The sequence below is a fragment of the Brachyistius frenatus genome, unplaced genomic scaffold (genome assembly GCF_029030835.1).
Source record: "Brachyistius frenatus isolate BFR_SWC_R1_liver_20210118 unplaced genomic scaffold, ASM2903083v1 Contig_319, whole genome shotgun sequence".
Classification (NCBI taxonomy): Eukaryota; Metazoa; Chordata; class Actinopteri; family Embiotocidae; genus Brachyistius; species Brachyistius frenatus.
In genome coordinates, this window is record NW_027210918.1 from 193,376 (window position 1) to 213,060 (window position 19,685).

Genomic DNA, 19,685 nt, shown 5'->3' on the forward strand with positions numbered 1-19,685 from the left:
AACTATTGGACCAGCTTTTAATACCAATAATACGCCGAAAACCGTCCGAAACTTCAACGCCATCGCGACTAAACACCGACGCTGTTCACCGAATGGTCTGTCCTTCAGAGTGGCTGCACAAACATTAATGCAAAGAGGGGTTCCAGACTATAAACTATAACTGTGAGCAAATAGTCTGGCCGCGCCGGGCTAGCAGAGCTACACGGTCGGCACAGTTCCAAGATAGACGTCCAAGATTCGTGTCACCAATTCAATATGTGAGGAACAAAAAGGGGGAGATTTTGACCATATTTTCACATTAGGTCAGTTATGGTGTTGAATATTGGGCAGGAAAGTGCTTTTGCAGAGCATTTGGATGTCAAAGGGAAGTTGACCGTTGACCTTTGGGATATAAAATGTCATCACTTTATCCACAAAATGTCGTCATAGCCATCGTGAATTCTTGAGTTACGACGCGTTTTGAGAGGACACGGTGACCTTTGACCTTTTGACCACCAACTTCAGCTGGACAGACAAACTGAAAACATCACGCTTTCTGTCTGACTATCACCGCCTTTTATGTCTTAAAACCAATTTTTTTTAATTTATTTTTTTTACAAATTCTTTCAAATATATGATTTCATTCTGGAAAGGGACAGCTGTAGCAAAACTATACCAACGTGATGCAAATGTATTTCCTTTACCGGAGGAGACGCACGTATCCACCACCTCACCAGTGCATCACACACACCCGCACATTGCTGAGTGCTCCAGACAGGTTCTTGATTACGTCTTGCACTTGAGGAAAAAATAAATAAATAAATGCCGGGCGAGAGATATTCTCGTAATTTTTCTTCTCTGTCGGTTTCTGTCACGTTGATGGAAGCTGACAGAACTGGGACTGCAACACAAAACGCAACGAGGCCGAGCACCTACGATTCCCTAAACTCTGTTGTAGCATTACATTATTCTCAGACTCCGTCTCTGGACTGTTTAAGATTCACGTAAAGAGCAGCGCTGCTACCGTGTCAGAGACTTGGCAGTCCTTTAAGAACGACGAGCGAGGGAGGTGGGAAGATGCTGACGGTTGCTGAAGGCTGTTCGTTATTCAGATTGCTGAATAAAAACTGCTATACATCCCAAAGTCCCTTTTATTTTTTTTTTTTTTTTTATTCTAACAATTGGAGGAACCACCAAAAAGGCTTCTGATCTGAAAACATGGTTATTCAGTCTATCTGCTGCCTTTTTTTTTTCTCCACTTGGTTCTCAAAAAAACTTAGCTGCTTATTGCCTTTAAATACATTTCATTCAGTATTGATTTCAATATTAATTCAAAACAATTCAAACAAGCCGCATGTTAACATCACCATGCTAACGTGCAAAGAACATAACTTATTGTTATGTTCAGCATCTTAGTTTAAAAGTGAATCCGTTTCATTTTTTTTTTTTTTTTTTTTTACTTCAGAAAATGAGACACAAGTTTTGCGTTTGTAAAATCATGTCAGTGTTCCCGATAAAAACGTTTCCTGATGCAATTAGTCTGATATTTGAAAGGCCAACCGAGACCACCAATTTACTCCAAACACTGCTGTAAAAATTAACTGTGCGGAAACTTGCAGTCGTCGTGTTTAACTGTGCCCTTTAAACCTGCATTTAATCAATTTTGGCCACTAGTGGGCAGAAAAGCAGCAGGTTAGCTCATAAACAGCCAACACAGACTACGAGACTCCCGAATTTGATTTCTTACATTCAGCATCAACATGATCATCACGCGTTTGTGTCAACCTGATGAATTTTGGCTCAATAATACCTCTTGTTTTTGCTCCGGTTTGATCTCCAGCAACTCCCCAGAAATTATTAATCAGCTCTGAACACACACTTACAGGCTAAGATGTCCTGTTTTGCATGATGGCATTGTTGGGGAAAAGTTCCGTAATCACCAAAAGTTAGTAGACGTCATCGTTCCATTGTTTTTTCTTGGTAACTTCCGCCTGCTGGTGGCGCTACAGGAAAACTCACAGGATCACCAAAGTTTTTAGGATTCATCCTCTCGGAAACATGTACGCTTCTACCAAATTTCGCGCCAACACTTCGAAAGATTATCGAGATATTTAAGTCTGAACTACAGCGACGGACAGAAGTTATGGTCACACGACAAACTGTACGTCTCCCCTCCTTTTGCTTGTGGATCTGAAAGTTGCTATTTCAAATCATTTAGTAAATCCATCTTTGTTTCTTCCAATCAAAGTTTCACCTGACGATGATTGTTAAATACTCTTTCAAAAAACTGAACACTGGAGGATTATTGTGCTCAGTTGTGACTGCTGGGCTGAAACAAGATGGCTGCCACCCTCATTCCAGCAGCCGGCAGATATGACTGTCAACTTCTATTGAGGTTCACGCTGATCTATAATTCACACTGCATATTTGAATCGGGGGGGGGGGGAACTCTGGAGGTTAATAATTGACTCTTGCATGCAATATGAGAAAATTCCTCCACTTAAGCGAAGACTCATGAAATCAGGGAGCGAGAATGCCACACATGTTTTGGTTTCTGCAGGATTCACTCAATGCCAGAGGTATTATTTAATAAGTGATATCTCCAACAAAAAAACAAAAAAATTTTAAAGTGCCTGTTTGGCATGGACAGGTGTTGATGTAGCTGGAAATAATCTGTTCCGTCTTTCAGAGAAATGACTTTACAATAACAGTTTTCCAGTCGAGTCTGAAATGAATTTGTTTTGATTGTTTGTTTGATTAAAATCTCATAACTATCAATAAACTTTATCGCCATCCACGACGATGAAATCAATCTCCCCCGCGGATAGGACGACGGGTCGTTGGGAGAAATATGGCCGGATTGTCCCTTTATCTGCCCTCGCCGAATGATTTGTTTCTTACATCTGCAAGGACGCCCGACTGAGTGAGCGAGTGACTGAGCGGGCGGATTTGGGATTCAGCGGAGAGCGAGCCGAGATTGGAGAGTGCATTCCCGCCCCGCCGGGTTACATATCAGATAGCGTTGTCGCTTTCGGTTTGAGCTGTTATTTCCTGGAAGGCGAAGGCGCGACATGACAGATGGCGCTCGCGGTGAAAGAGTTCGCCGAGGACGTCAATGCGCTGCCGTCGAACCTCCGCCGGGTTTCTGGAGCGACGGCCGCGTTTCCTTCCATTTCCTTGCTCTTCAGCTGCAGACACACCGACTGCGAGCAAAACTTCGGGGGTCAAAGAGTTTGAAGCGGAGCTCTCGTTAGTTCCTGCTGAATATCGTGTCCTTTAATTAATTAAAGGTACACTTTCAGATTTATTAACAAAACTTCCCACAAATCCCGCAGATGTATCGCCAGTTTTCGAACGCTTTTTATGCGTGGAATACGGTGAGAAATGAGGCGAGTAAAACGTCTTTGAAGTTTCAAAAGTGGCCACTAGGGGGAAGAGAAAACACAAGTTGACAGCTACAACCACCCTAGACTTCCAGATTTAATAGTCTTTAATATGCTTTTAACATGGTAGCAAAACAGCAGCCTGCTGCTGGAAATTTAAGTTGGTGAGGACGCAGACTTAAACATAAAAGCGGAGTTAAACGAAGCCAAAATGTTCTGGACATGCAGAAGAGTCCGGTGATGACTTGGCAACTTATTAGTCACAAAAGACTCATTTTCACGTGATATTTATGGCATTTAATTCAATATTAATCTCAAGACTTTCATTTAAAGCGGGTTTCAGTCCATTTACAGTCACATAAACCTGCAGAAAACGACTCACTTCTATTTTCATTTGTGAATTTTTAAGGAGCAATTCACGCAATTTAGTCGTTTTTTTTTTTTCCACAACCAACAAATTATTTTTGGAAACCATATCATAATCTACGTGAGACTGTTTTGACAGTGGCTGCTAATCTCTACTAGCATCTGATGTTTCTGCTGACACTTCTGCCTCCAACCCGATTCAATCCAGGTCAATATCATTCTTTTACAGCTTTAAAATCGTACATTTCATACCATGTCTTTGCAGGGAGAAGCTCCTTTGTTTCAACCCAAAATTGTGAAAAGAAAAGATATTGAGTTTCGAAATATGGGAATGAGCCTTTAAAAAGAAATCCTGCCAAGTGTAAATTTAAACTATAATCATGGTCATAAAGAAAGAAATAACCAGAGAAAACAAAGAGGACGACCGCAGTGTCGTCAGCGGGATATTTACTGTAACTATGACTCAGCGCTTCTTGTTTTAACATCCCTAAAAAACACCGTCTGACGACAGACGACCATCTCGTCGGGGGAATAAAAAAAAGAATCCGCCTCCATCTTTCCCTGCTGCACTGCGAGACTCCGCTTTCAGCCCGAACAGGAACCGTGATAAACGTTTCCCGACTTTAACATTCGTTTAACGCGAGGTCATGCTTCCTTTGATGAGAAATACCAAAAAACAAATGTTTCGACTTCCTCATTTCTGACGGGAGGCCACAAGTTTTTTTTTTAAATGCGAAGAGTGTAAAAAAAGAAAAAGAAAAGAACATGCAACTTCTTCTGGTCTCACTGCAGAATTAAACAAAGAAACGCTCACACAACACTTCCCATTCAGACCAACACGCTCGCTGAGCTGCTCTGTCAGACATTAAAACAATTGGCCGCTAACGGTGGCTACGTTCCAAGAAATGAATTTCCTCCTTCAGTTAAAAAAAAAACAGCTGCCTCCTGCAACAAGCTGTTCTACTAATGTAATTAGAAAATGTACTATTAAGCACTTATTTTGCTTTTCATGGCGTGATGGCATTAAACTGAGGGGCCAGAAAAAAACAACAGTCCTTTAATAACTACTGACTTCAATGTCGTAACAGTCGTGCAATTACACGCATGCGTCTCCGTACACAGCAGTATATATCTATATATATATATATATATAAATATATCTATATCTATATATACTGTGTATATATATACATATTGCATGTTTCAGTCCGTCCAAGTCTCAGCAGCATAAATGAAGCACAACCTACACACACCTGCTGCACTTTAAACCTGACAACCCCCCCCCCCCCCGATATTTCTCACAGCACACGATCAACTCATTTTTATCGCACAGCAAATCCTCGAAAATCGCATTTCTATTGAGATAACGTGAGACTATTTCGGGGTTTTTTTATGTCGTGGTTTTACAATGCTGTATATTTAAGATAATCCGAACCAGAAACCAAAAAAACAACTCCTACAACAAGTAAAAGCTGCAGCGGTTGATTGGAAAAACAGAAACATTATATTGTGTGAAGACCACAGACAGTAAAAACTAAAAAATAAGATCGTCTCCGCAACGGTGTAGTGACAGCAGAGCAGCCGGAGCGGTGACTCAACCTGCGGCTGCACCCATTCCCCACCTTCTTCTACGCACACACACACACGCACACACACACACACACACACGCACGCACACACACACACATGTGCATGCCCAGTTTTGCAGGAGCTGTGGCCTCCCACTGTGTCACGTGACCACTCTCCGTCTCCATCACACGCAGCCTGGCGGTTTAATTAAGACGGATGCGGCCTCATATGAGAGTGATCCTGTTGATCACGTGACTCACTGAACATAAGACTTTGCAATGCTTTTCCTCATCCTCCTGTTTTGTCTGTCACACACACACACACACACACACACACACACACACACACACACACACACACACACACACACACACACACACACACACACACTCGAACTCTCTCAGACTGTATCAGACTCTTTCTGTCTGACTCACATTGATGGCCAAAAGTATGCGGACACGTTTCTGTGACTCGCCGCTGCTAACCGTCTGCTTACTTTCGGCCAGACAGGTTAACAGAGACAGGGGTGAGTGAGGCATCATTGCTGTGTGTCTGCGCTCCTCTCTCTCTCTCTCTTTCACACACACACACACACACACACACACACACACACACACACACACACACACACACACACACACACACACACACACACACACACACACACACACACACTAACGCACCCTCGCCGGGCAGCGGTAACGGATGAGTCACGGCCGTGAACTCCTCACCGGGGCTGCTGTTTGTCTCCGTCCAGCGAGATGAATGAAACGGAGTCAGGGACGGATATTTATGACCGGCCAATCAGCGGCCAGACAAGAGAGGACACGTTACTACGGCACCCGTCCGTTACCATGGCGATCTTCAAGCAAGCCTCGCAACGGAGACGGAGATGCTGCAAAACGCCCCCAAAAAATGTAATACTTGTCGACATTTTTTGAAGGAATATTACATAACTGAATATTAATGTAACGTTCGGGGTGCCGGTCGAGTGACACATGTAACACATATGACAACTGTCACCTAATATCACAGACACACGGCAGCGCACAAAGCCAGTCATACCGCCCTCCAGACATTCACATCATTCATGACTTTTCTCTGTTTATATATTTTTTATTTTATTTTGAAAAGTGTACTGGGAGTTATGAAAAGCGACGTAAAGACACAATCTGCCCCTCCGAGGGGTTTTTAACAGGCTACTATTGGTACCAACAAGCTCTTTGTTGACCTTTAACCCCTGTGGAGTATTATGGTGATACATATTTAAAACAATACACCTTTAATTACAGTAAGATATTTGAATAAAGCAGACTGAAAGGGTGCTGGGATTATCGGATTGTATTATCAACGTGTGAAATCAGCTCGATGTTGGAAATATGAAGACTTTTCAACGAGTGCGATGTCGTTCAACCAAAGTTACGGGGTTTATTATCAGCAGAAGTGCACGTTATGCGCGTTATCAAAAGTAAACGTGATCAAGAGCTTCATGCAGATTGTTAGTTATTGTACTTGGTCACTATTTCTGATACAATCGTGCACAAATTTGTAACTTTACGACGACGCAATGCTGTAAAAATTGCATCATGTTAATGTTTTTGCATGTGAAATGTTCATCTTAAAAAGGAATTAACGTGATCGACAACTCCAGGTTGTATGTGTTAAATATATTTTTGCAATATAATGAATTTAATGATCAAACCATTATCATATCTGTCCATTAAGAGATGATTCTGCAAATTATTTCGGCACTTCAGTGCAGCGTCGCCTCCATTTACTGACAGAAAAAAAAAAAAAAAAAAAAAAAGCAGGTGTAATTCCAACACTGAGGGCTCCATTCACACACAAATCCACCATCACACTACGGAGAGAAAACACACACACACACACACACACACACACACACACACACACACACACACACACACACACACACACACACACACACACAATCTCACCGACACAAAAAAAAAAGCTGCAATTTTTTTTTTTTGTATCTCTACAATCCATTTTTTTTCCTTCTCTGTAATAAATCACTCCACCAAGAATTAAAAGACAAAATCGCGCCTCCTCCTCCCCCTCCTCCTCCTCCTCCTCCGCCCTATTGATAGGCAAGGTGGCATCTCTCCCCATCCACACCCTACGCCCAGTGCGCATGCGTGCCGCGGCAAACAAAGGACCGAGGCAATTACACCGACGCCAGGATGGCTAATAAAGTTTGACTCGCCGCAGAAATAACATCCGCGTCGACGCAACAGAAAGAGTGAAAAAAAAACGCGAACTTAAACGCGTGCGTGCGTGTGAGGGGGAGGAGGAGAGGGAGGAGGGGGGGGGTTTCAGATGCACCCCTAAAAAAAATTCTCCATCACCACCCTCCTCTTCCTCCTCCTCCTCCTCTTTCATCCCACACGCGCTCCAACCCCAACCCCCCCCCCCCCCCCCCCCCACCTCCCTCCTCTCTGCTCTTCCATCCTTCCTCCTCCTCAGCGCAATAAAAACGGAAATATGAGATCAATAATTCATCTGAATTCATGACATAATGTGGTTAGGGGCACGCTGAATGTGTGATAGGAGTCGAATGTGTGTGTGTGTGTGTGTGTGTGTGTGTGTGTGTGTGTGTGTGTGTGTGTGTGTGCGCGCCGAATAGTGTCACACCTCCACAGACAAAGAGGTGGGGCGAGCAGGAGGAGAAGAGGGGGGCTCTTCTTATTTCTGGATGTTCAACTGTTTACTGGCTGTAAATTATGAGTGTGTGTGTGTGTGTGGGGGGGGGGGGTTGAAAACGCTTCCCCCCCTACACCCTCTTTTTTTTTTTTTTTTTTTTTGCGTTGATAGCAGCCGGTGGAAATTATAAAATCATAAACGATTTCAAAGCGATCAATAAAATAATATGCGCGTGCGTGAGAGTGGAGCGCGCGGGGAGCATTTTCTTTTCCTCAATAAAAAATAAAAAGTGTAATAAAAAGCACCAAAAAACCCACGAGAATCGGTGTCTGAGCGCGTGTTCCTCCAGACTGTACACACCCCTTTTTTTTGTAAAGCTCGTGCACATTTTTTTTTTGTCGCCTTAAAAAAAAAAAAAAAAAAAAAAAACGGAGCACAGAAGAAAACTGAGTTTTTCTCTCAATTTTCTCAACTCAAATCTTTTTCTATTTTTTTTTCTAATTTTTTTTTCTTTTTTTTATTCTCTCCCATCAAACCTCCGGATCTTTTGTCTCCCATTCCCCTCCGTGCAGCGGTGCGCCCCGGCGAGCCAAATGGAAGAGGTGGGAGAAAAAAAAAAGACAAAAGGCATAAAAAAAATTTAAAAAAAAAAATTCAACTAAAATAGCCACGAGCCTCCAAATGGTTCTTCGGGGTGGGGGGTGGTGGGGGGGGAGAGAAAAGGGAGGAGAAATAATCACCGGAGCGCGTCTTACCGTGTACACCGAAGTTGCGACGCTCCCTCTGCTTTCTCTCGCAGTTTCAAGTAGCGGCTGCTGTATTTTTTTGCGGCTTCTCCTGCGCGCCCAGCGGCTTGTGCCTGCTGCACGGAACGGCTCGGCTCGGCGATCCTCCGCTTGCGCGCACACGCAATCCGTACGCACGTGCACGCGCGAGCATTGTGCACGCAGAGCCGGCGGCACAATCAAACAAACAAACTCGCACACACACACACACACACACACGCGCGCGCAAAATGTTTTCCCCACGAGGAAAAGTGTAAAGCATATTCGTCTGAATCTTTCGATAATTCTTACTTTGACAGCTTGTTTTTATTCGTGTTCTGTATTTCTTTGTGATGAATCATCTTCCTGATAATTATGAGAGGAGAGTGTGATATTCAAAAGGTGCTTTAAGGGCTCGTTATGATCTTGGAGCTGTATATTCTAATAATATTCTCTAAAAAGCAGTGTCTCCAAACAGGAAGTTACCGGCACCAAAAAAAAAAACATTTGAATTATTGTTGATTTTTTTTTTCTTCCTCTCTCATAATTAAATATTTCTTGCTTTGAGGATTTTCTCTTCTTGGCAAATATTTATATCTTGCATCAAATCTTTCCCTCCGCGTGTTTTTGAATTGAAAATTCTCCTCCATTTTCTCTCCCGTCTCTCCATTTTCGTTGCCTCCGTGCGCCCCCTGCCATCCGCTGCGCGCACACACGCACACACGCACACACACACACACACACACACGTTTTCTGTCGATTAGTCTTTGGAGAGGACCTGTTGGTGAGCTGGATGCACTTGTTGCCTGCGCAGACTGAAGCACTCGGCCTCCTTCGTTTTTTAATCAAGATGTCAGATGAAAAAGGAAAACGCCTCCTTCGATTCTGCATTTAAGGCCAAATTACAAAGAAGCATCAGCAGGAACAAGTTTTCCAGCCATTTGGACATTTTTTTTTTACTCTTCACAGGCGACATTAATATGCCAGTAAAGTTGTGTTTTAATCGATTGCATCAAAGCTCCTTTTTCCTCCAGCTCATATTGTTTAAGGTTTTGGTGCATGTCGTGCTCGCTTCGTGTTGACCTTTCAAAAGAAATAGTTTATGATGAATAAAAACGTATCGATCTTAATTATGTTACTTATAAACGGGTAATATATCAGTTGATGTCAAATAGTGTCTGAAATTGCTTCTAAATTATAGTGATGACACTAATATGAGCTTTAGAAAGCATAAAAGCAAAACATGTTCTCAGCAATGGCATATTTTCTTTGCTGCATTTCTCCCGGTTGAACACTAGATGGCAGCGTTTGAAAAGAATTGAGACTTTTTCCCTCCTAAAACCTTCGAGTGAGCGAAGCGTCTCTAACTCTTGATTAACAGCAGGGTAATAAAAAGACATAGAGAAACGGGGAATTCATTTTAAAGCCATCAACTGTCCTTCTCTGAACTTTCCTTCTTGTCATTTTGTGAAGTATGTTTCCTTTTCAGGGTCTTTTGAGAGACCGGCTTCCCTTCACAGACTTCAACATTTTATTTGGAGGGAAATCTGGAATTCTTGAAGACAGTTTGAAGGTTATACCGTACTTTTTAAAAATTGAATTGCCAAATAAAGGAGTTTTTTTTTTAATTTTTATTTTATCCTCCCAAGTGATCTGAAAGCAGATCTAAGTCAGATTGTTTTTTGTTTTTTTTACCCGATGACATCCTTACATGATCAATATTATCTACCAAAATAATGTCATTTTTCTGTAATCATAGACTGAGCTCTTCTTATGAGTTTGCAAATGCGTGCAAATCATAACATGGTTCAAACATAGCTATTTATTACCTGATGAAAGCCTAATATTCCCTCTCCTCTTTTAGCTCTGGTTTGTTCTCCACCAACTCCTGATGGGAAAAAAAACAACAAAAAAAAACATCTTGGACCGAAGCTGCTAAGCTCTCCTGAAAAAGCTATAAACTCTGCGATGAAATGAGTCTGGTGACAGTTAGTTAGTCAAGTATATGATTCTGGATTAGATTAGTATTCGATTAGTATATGATTGACATATAGTTAGCTGTAAAACGGAGGATTGACTGTTTTGAGCGTCTTGATCCGTCGATTATGGGGATTATATATAATCAACTGAGAATTTATCTTATGTTATGTTTGGCGATCTTTATTTTTTTTTTTTCTTTCACTATCTGCTCATTTAAAAGTTTTTCTGCACATTGTAAACAACCTGTAAACAACCGAGGGTTAAAAGACGAAACCGTTTTCAAACATCAGACCAGAGTTCAGAAGCGGCTTTGAAGCGTCCCGGTTCTTTTGGTTGAAGACGAAGTCAACGAAACACAAAACCACCGTTAACACCGTTACCTAAGTATAATTGGTCTGCACAGATCCGACTAAATGTCTTTTCGAGCGTTATTTCACCTTTTTCACTTCCTGCTATGTATCCATGGAGACTGGATTTCCTGCAGAACTTTTATACGGTTATTTTGCTCTTCTGGTTAATTGAGAAACAAATCGTCCACCAACTACAACATTGGTGCCTTTATAAATAAAAGAAAAACAAAGAAACACCACAAACACTTGAAAATAGTAAATATATATATATATATTAGAAAAGAAGGGCTGTTCCTTCGTGGTCTTTTCTCCTAAATACGTGGTTAATAGTAATAACTGGTCTTGTTATTTTTGCCCTGCCAGAAGACTGGAAGACTTTGCTTGCGTCACCGTTTGTCGGTTAGACGTTAAGATTATCATTTAGGACTTCGGTAATCACAGGGAATCCAAGACCAAGCGAGTAATTATCAACCGCTGTCTCCTTCCTCCTTCCTCCCTCTCCTAACAGGAGAACCTTCCTTCGGATATCCTTTTCGGTAAAACCGCTTTGCATTCATTTCGGATTCAGGTTTATATTTCCAAATCACAAAAACTCTGAAAAACACCCGCCCCTCCCTCCCTCCCCTTTAGAGGTCAGAGGTCAACCCGAGGTAACGCTGTCCGGGCAGGTGACCCCGCGGAGACGAGCCAAGTGTAGAAAAACACCTCTGGAGACAAACATCTGGGAGGAGTTGAGTGAATCCAGAGAATTCAGCGCTGGAGGAGAAAAAGACAACAAAAGAAAAATGCTTTGGAAATCCACCACCACGACAGCTGCGTGTTAATTCGGAGAAAATAACCCGAAGGGAGGAGCAGGACTCGACACAGTTCGTCACGTGGCATCCCACCAGCGTTGGAAATTAAAGGGCAGAAAAAAAATCTCAGAAATCTCAGAATGCCCCGAACGCTGTTAACCAGCCTTCATGAGCTAACGCAACACAGCCGCCGTTAACATCGGCCCCCCAAAAAACATATGTGCATTTATTATAACTGGAAAAAGTTTGAATGACACTTCCTACTTCGAATGTCGGACTTTTACGCTACAGCGACTCACTGTACCACCTGGTGGCAGACAGTGGTATTGCGAGAGATTGTTGATTGATGGTTAGCACGTCTCTTAAACCCGAAACATCCACAAAACGTCAACACTGCTGTTTCTTACAAAGACCGTGGATATATGTAGTCCCTTTTTTTTTTTGAAGGTCTAAATTCACCACGGACAGCTTTAGGCGAATCAATTTAACTGCTTTCGCGACATTTTTTTAAAATTTATTTTTACATTTATTTGTGTATTCATGTGTTTTGTCTGAAATAAAATATCTTTTCAATTTGCTTCATCTCCTACATGTTTAGTTTGTTTCTCTGCGATACCAAACGTCTCCTCCTTCTCAAACCCCTCGTTTGTTTCCTTCTTTCCCGACGGCTCCGACTGTGTTTCCTCTTTTTGTGCGAGCTGCAGCTGAGAGTCACAGGATCGATCGCCACATGTGACGTTGGGTTTGTTTTTCGTTTTTTTTTCTCGGTGTTGCACAAGTTCAGAACTCGCCCGGAGCGTCCAAACATGAAGGCCTCCGCTCAGAAAACATCCTCTGAAAAGCACCTGAGCTGCATCTCATGATATCTATTTCTAAATTTATTCAGAAGCCTTGAAAAAAAAAAAAAAGGCAGCCAAACCGTTATAATTATTAATAACGGTTTGGCTGCCTCTTTAATTTCTTGACAACTCGACAACTACTTTACTTCAATAGGAAATGCTAAAAAATATCGAAGTCTTTCAAGTTGGACCGACCTGAGCTGCTTCTGTCAGCAGTGGGCGCTAAAATCTTGGAGGCCTCGGGGTCCCAAAACCAGCTGGGGGTCAAAGGTCATTCTGCATGCTGAGTCAGTCAAGGGGAAAAACACACACACACACACACACACACACACACACACACACACACACACACACACACACACACACACACACACACACACAGGTAAGATGTGTGTGTGTTGTTGACCTAAGGCAGGAATGTTAATGCTCAACCATTTGGCTCATTATCTGGTTAATCGGCAGCTCCACCTAGAGACCTAGAAAACAAAAGGACAAACCGCCGCATTCATTCCCACTGCTGTGTATTGTTTGGGGGGGGTTGCCGTATCTTTTGGGCTTTTAGGGAGCCGGAAACTGCAGAACATTTCAAAAAGGGTTTGGAAAAGATGTAAATATAATGCTCGATGAAAGCAACAGTTCACAAAAAGATGCTCGCGATTTTATTTTGATATTTTATTTCAACAGGATACAACTCAGAGAATCTTCTTTGTTCATGTGGATTTTTTTTTAATTTTTTTTTTTTAATTGTGGGTTTTTTTGTGCACATTTCTACATCTGATATATCAGAAACATGCTCCCCCCCCCCGTTTCTGTTTCTGATTTTAAATTAGTTCTGTCGTATTAATCATATAATCTTCATTGATTATTTAGATTTTTTATTTTTTTTTTATTTTTTTATATGAGAACAATTTCAGTCTTTTTAGAGAGGGACAGTATATCTTTAAAAAACAAAAAAAAAAAAACAACAACCTGAGACCACATTATTTATGACTACGAATTATATTTTTATTTAAAAACTTTTTTTTTCAATTCACATTTGAATTTGGATCAAATCTTTCCCCTGTTTTCATCTGTTTATTGCGCTTTTCTGTTTCTGTGTCTTCTTCTCTTTCTTTCTTTTTTACCTGTTAACATCACCTGAACTCCGCGCGTTGACAGCAGGAGGAGTCAGAGAGACAGCGGGGGGGGGGGGGGGGGGCTGCAGGAGGAAGAGGGGGAGGAGGGGGAGGAGGAGGAGGAGGAGCAGGAGGAGGAGGAGGCGGGGCGGAGAGGCGGAGCTTCAATTATTGTCCACCGGTCTGAGAGAGCGTCTCCCTAAAGTTTCACCGGCGTCTCCTCTCCTCGCTTCTCCTCGCAACGTTTCTGACCAAACGCACCGAGCACCGAACCGGACCGGAACTCCAAGTTACGCCGCAGGAGGGGAGCAACGCAGGACGAAGCGGTCCGGGGCTCCGGGAGGAGAAGCCCCCGAAAGTGTTGTCTCTTTTCTTTTTTGAATCCTTTTTAAGGACTCCTGGTGTCTCCGCTGGAAGAGTTAAGCCCGTGAAACAAAGAGTCAATTTGACTACTGCAGCTCCACACTGACGGACCGTCCTCCATCCTGCAGACTCTCTCAGGAGGAAGATGATGCACTGAAACTCTTCGGATCTGGTCGCCCCCTCCTCCCCCCCCTTTTTTTTATTTTGAAAACAAAAATAAATCATGTTTTTTTTTTTCTTCTTGGAATCACACTTTTAGCAACACATGAGTTGGATTGACCGGACGCGCGGTTTCCACACGGTGAATCCTCTGGGATTAAAGTAACGAGGGGGGGCGATGGATAATTTCTTCACGGAGGTAAGAACACAAGTTAAACTTCACTCGTGCAGCATGTTGGATTTTGCATTTATTAAAAGCTTCGTGCTCGACAACTTTAGGATGCTTTAAAACAAGAGAAACATCCTTTGACGACGTGCAACTCATTTGCAACTCGCGCAGCATCTCAGCAGCACTATAAACCCGTATTTAAATGCTATATTAGGAGGATAAAAGTGCAATAAAGTGATTATAAGTGAGCATAAAAAGTTTCATGACATTCTATGTCGTGGCAATTAGATATGATTGAGGACCATGAAGTCAACATAAACTCCCTAGAAATGACTTTTCTAGTCATGATGTCATACTTTTAAACACCCTTTCTAAGTCCTTATGTTTATCATTGGTGGTACATGATTGACACATGGGATATCACTGGGACGGTTCTGGTCAGAGGGGGGAGGGGTGGTGGTGGTGGTGTTGGTGGTTGGACTGAGTCCCAGTGGATCTTTTGGTATTTCCTCTTTTCTGCTTTCCCCTAAAGAATAATTAAAAAAAAAAAAAAAAAAGAAGTCCTTTAAAGCTATTAATAGTCTGAAACCAGGGGAACTTTTTGATTGGTTGCCACTTGTTGAATGATGGAGGACCGTTTTAGGGAGTTTATTTAAAAAAAAAAAATTCTGTTTGCAAAACTCTTGTCAGTTAATTTATGAGGCTGCTGTTGATGTTCCAGCTGATGCTTCCCTCCATTCATTGTCTTGAAGTTAATCCACTCCAGAGGTTTTCATTTAATGCCATAAAAATCGTTTTTATTTTTTTGACGATCTTCTCGAAACAAGATTTTTTTTTTTTTGGGAGAATCGTCATTTCAGGCATGTTTTTGTATTATTTTTTTTTTTAATGTGTGGCTTGAATCTGTCTTAGATCTATGTTAAGCAACAACAACAAAAGTCCCTCTATTTGTTGAAAGAAAAGTTAGTTGATTGACAGCTATGTTGAAATTAGAGCTATTCTTATCGGTCATATTTCAGGCTAAAAAGGCCACCAAAAAAAAAAAAATCACTTTGTTCCAGCTTCTCTTTGTCTTTTGTTGCTGTGAACTAAATATCTTTTGAGTTTTGGAGTTTTTTGGTCAGACAAAACAAAGATACATGTGCGGGTGGCACTTTGGGCTCCGGCGGCTGTTAGATGCAAGAATTAATGGATTCATTGTGAAAGTACACTCACCAGGCTATTAACTTGTATTTTTAATAGACAAACGTTTTAAACTCTGGTTTTGTCTCCCTGAAAATCACGTCATCATGTAACTTACAGCCTTCTGACACGATTTCAGGGAGGAATTTGATCCGTTCTTGTCATTATTGGTTTTCTCGGATCGAACAGTTGAGCGATTTCTGTCTGCAAATCCAAAGTCCGTTTAATACGGTAACTCGGGTTGTTCCTGACGGTCTGAAAAACCCTCCGACTGTGTAAACCTTCCTCGAGCCGTGACTCATCGCTAATAAGGTTTTCGTTGCGGTCGATTTACGACATCCCACAGCCGCACCTTCGCCGTGATGACGTCGGCCAGGTAAAGCGACAGCTCTCGGCCTTCGGGAGGAGTTTCGCTGACAGATCGGCTCGGGGGAGAAAAAAAAAAGAAAAAGAAAGAAAGCGATTTAAAACCGGTTTCCCCTCAGGTGGTGGCGTAATGGTCATAAAACACGTTCTGCTTCCTGTTTTTTTTTAAAAGCTTTCCCACGTTCTCATTGGCCGTCGTGCCTTTTCATAATCCGAGTGAGGTTTCCAGCGTAGATGAAAGGGCAAAGGTCGCCGAGCTCGTAGAGGTGCCTGCGTTCAGCTGCGAGTAAAACAAACACGCACACACACACACACACACACACACACACACACACACACACACACACACACACACACACACACGGGAGGTTTAAGAGTTGTTGGGTTTTTTTTTCTTCTTCTTCTTCTTCCTGCAGCCGAGTCGTGCCGGTCTCATGACGAGCGTGTATTCGCGGTACATCTGGAAGGTCTTGAGAAAAAAAAAAAAAAAAAAAAAGGGAATAGTTCTCAGCGCCAGGAGCAGGCAGGCGCTCACAATAGTCTCAAATATCGGCCTGCCTGCCTGACTTTATATCTGCCAGCTAATCGCAGCTGAAAACAAAGAGCCCAGTCTTTTAAGGAAAAGGGCATTTGACAAGGAAGCAAATCGGCTTCGGGAGGCCGACGGTTCGGAGCGGTGAAGGAATGCGAGCTGGGAAGGAAACCGGAGCGTTTCATATTTGTGCCGAGGACGGTTTAGATGAACGAGCCGCGGGGACCGAAACAAAAGACACACTGGCAGTAAAAAAAAAAAAAAAAGGGCTTCGAACCTTTAACCGTCCTGTGAGATGCCAGGTTTACTCCTTTGGTAAATTTACTGAGTTGCAAAGCATCACGGGTAGCGGCTGGAGTCGCTGAATGCCCTGGGTTTTTTTTTTGTGTTATTGCTTGTCTTTTTATTTTTTTCTGATAAGTGGAAATCCATCTGTTTTGGTTATTTTGAATTGAGCAACCCTGTGAGTTTCTGATATGCAAGTTTAATCCTGAATTTTAAGGCTAAATACAGAATTTGCCTGATTCTTTTTTTGTTTTTCATAAAATCTAAAAAAAAATTCTGATTAAATCCCGAATTCCAGAGATACTCAGAACATCTTAAAAAGAAAAGAAAAAAGTAATCTAAAACCATCATTTTGTTCAATTCATAATTATTTTTTTGTTTTAATCCAAAATGTTTGGTGTTATCCCCAAATTTATTTTATTTTTATTTTTTTATTTTTTTAATTTTGAGGATTTTGAGTCTAATCTTGAACTTTCAGGTTTGATCCTGAATTATCACTTTTTTAATCAATTTTTTTTTTTTTTTTACAAAGGTTTTGCGTTTCATCTAGTTTCTTTCAGTTGAATCCGTTCTTTTTTTTGGGGGGGGGTGGCTTTAATCCCACATTCTTCGGTGTTTCTTAGGTTTAATTTAGCACATAAAACATTGAAACAAGCAGCAGTTACCACCACCAGGCTCACTCACCTACCTCTGTATTAACTTAAGTAGGCTGCTGTTGAATCACCGGTTCTCCTGAGGAAGAAGGACACTTCAGAGTCAGAGTGTGTGAGGTTCAAAGAAACAACCGCCGGCGTTAAATTCAGCGGCCTTAAAGAATGTGTTATTTTCAGCACCTGACGTCTGTAGTTGAAAGAAGAGAAACATTCCATCGGCTATCCGTCTCGTTTTGTTCTTATTGGTGCATTTTATTTCAAAAGGAATCCACCGAGTGTTTTCATTATTGGGAAAAAGTTTTCCCTCAACAGGATCGCCTCTCAGATCCGATGTCGCGGTGAAAAGATAAAGAAGGGAGGCACCGGTGGCCTGAACTACACAAGATGTGGAAGTGTTGACAATGACGCATCCTTTTTAGCAGGAGGTTCCTCGTCTCTAATTACTGAGCCGCAGCCAAAACAGTCTGGACCAGAGTCAGTCCGGGGACTATAAATAGAGTCCGGCCAGCGAGTCCAGGCTGCACGTTTTCATCATTCGGTCATTTTCTTACGAGCGTGAATCAGTCCAGCGACGATCAGAGTCGCTTTATAGCTTCAGGGCAGGGCAAAAAAAAAACTAAACGCTGTGCAGTGTTAGGAATGTACACATAAGGATTCATGCTGCTGATATTTTCAAAAACAGAAAAGATGTAGCGTCTGTCTAAGGATAAACCGCTGTAAGGATGGACATTCGACCGGTAATGCTTATTGGATTGGGGTCCGCAACAGAAAAACGTGAAATAGCCACGCTTTTGTGCTGTCTGGGCGTGAAATTGACACGTTTTACTGTAGTGGCCAAAAATGAAAAATAAAAACTACTGCATGTGATTTATAGGAAAATGAAAGCAATAAAATACACCCCTCAACTTCCGGTAAGATAATTTGACCGAATTGAAATCTAAACCTGACCTCCAAAAATCCTCAAATTTCTTCGATGGTTTTGAGCGTTTCGACGTGGGAAAAGACTTTTTGCAGGTTGTGAAAAAAAAGGTCTGGAAAAAGTCTTCCACAACAGACAGACGGGACGAGGCAGGTTTCATTCACGTTTCATTGACCCGACTCCCCCGAGGCTGCGCCAGGAAAATAATGCAGGCCGCTGGTTGTCCGTGATTGGCCAATATCCAGTTTTATGCTATCCAATGATGATCAGTTTGTTCTCCGAGGCAGCAGGACCTGCAGTGTGGTTGAAGGTGGTGTGTGTGTGTGTGTGTGTGTGTGTGTGTGTGTGTGTGTGTGTGTGCGGGTGTGTTGACACAGTGGAGTCAGACGGTTCAGACGGTTACAGGGTTTGTTTTTATTTGAATTGGAGGGTTGGGGGGTGGAGAGGGGGAAGTCAGCTCCACCTGTCCACCAATCGGAGAGCGGCTCTGCTCTCAGGTGTGTGTTTGCAGTGATCACAGTTGTTAAGTCGAGAGCGTATTTATGCAGCAACTAGATTAAAGAGTCGGCGCTGAGATCAGTCGGGTAGAAAAGGGGCGAAAACATTTATCTGGTTTTCTGTTCTTTCTTCACGCCGGAGAACGCTTAAGAAGCGAAACGTGCGTAGCTCCATACTCGCGATCGGTATCGTCTCTTCGTAGCATCTTCATCGGCGTGAAACAAGCGGTCACTATTAGGTTTTTTTGCCACGTTAACAATATCACAACTTCTCAAATGGACCTCGGGACCTCTCGACGGCGTCGGTTGAAAAACTTTAAGAGCGCTTTGGTCGCTTTTTTTTTTTTTTTTTCTGGAGTACCGTCTCGGCAGGTCAGAAATTCCCTCGAGGTTTGAACTCTGCTGATTGCTTTCCACTCCTCGACTGTGATAAAATCTCACGGACGATTGTACTTCCAACTCGGTCCTCTGAAGACTTGCGTTTTTATTCCCCGAGACTCTTCCGTTCCTTCTCCCTCCTGCAATCCTTCAGCCGCCTGCATTTCTCATTAAAGCCATAAAAAGTAACAGCCCAATCATAGACCTTAATAGGCTCACCACAACAAAAAAGAAGCCCCGCCCATTTTATATTGCTTGGTTTTAATGGTGATCTCGACCATAAGAGTCACACGGTCCCCCCCCCCCCGCCCCTCTGTTTCTCTCTTGGCTTGTTTAAAGCTGAAACCCGACACCTGTGGAGCAGCCAGAAGGCAACCGA

The 19,685-nt window shown here is 42.4% G+C and overlaps 2 protein-coding genes and 1 long non-coding RNA gene across 4 annotated transcripts in view; 1 reads left to right on the forward strand and 2 right to left on the reverse strand.

The window, feature by feature from the left end:
- basp1 (brain abundant, membrane attached signal protein 1) overlaps positions 1–8,858 on the reverse strand; it is a 44,564-nt gene extending 35,706 nt beyond the window's left edge. Inside the window, exon 1 of the mRNA XM_069723185.1 lies at positions 8,717–8,858. The gene's annotated coding sequence lies outside the window, so the exon portion shown is untranslated. The remainder of the gene's footprint in view (positions 1–8,716) is intronic.
- A 5,158-nt stretch (positions 8,859–14,016) lies between these two features.
- The window catches only part of myo10 (myosin X), a 100,720-nt gene continuing 95,051 nt past the window's right edge, over positions 14,017–19,685 (forward strand). Inside the window, exon 1 of the mRNA XM_069723186.1 lies at positions 14,017–14,524. Coding sequence (XP_069579287.1) covers positions 14,504–14,524 — 21 coding nt within the window. The 5' untranslated portion in view covers positions 14,017–14,503. The remainder of the gene's footprint in view (positions 14,525–19,685) is intronic.
- LOC138635617 (uncharacterized) lies at positions 14,510–17,871 on the reverse strand. 2 transcript variants are annotated; one of them, XR_011312157.1, is made up of 3 exons: positions 17,693–17,866; positions 17,548–17,591; positions 14,510–15,020 (listed from the first exon to the last, which is right to left on the reverse strand). It is a non-coding gene; the product is annotated as an uncharacterized lncRNA (long non-coding RNA). The 2 variants fall into 2 exon arrangements; XR_011312156.1 differs by lacking the exon at positions 14,510–15,020 and adding an exon at positions 15,152–16,511 and having other exon boundaries at positions 17,693–17,871.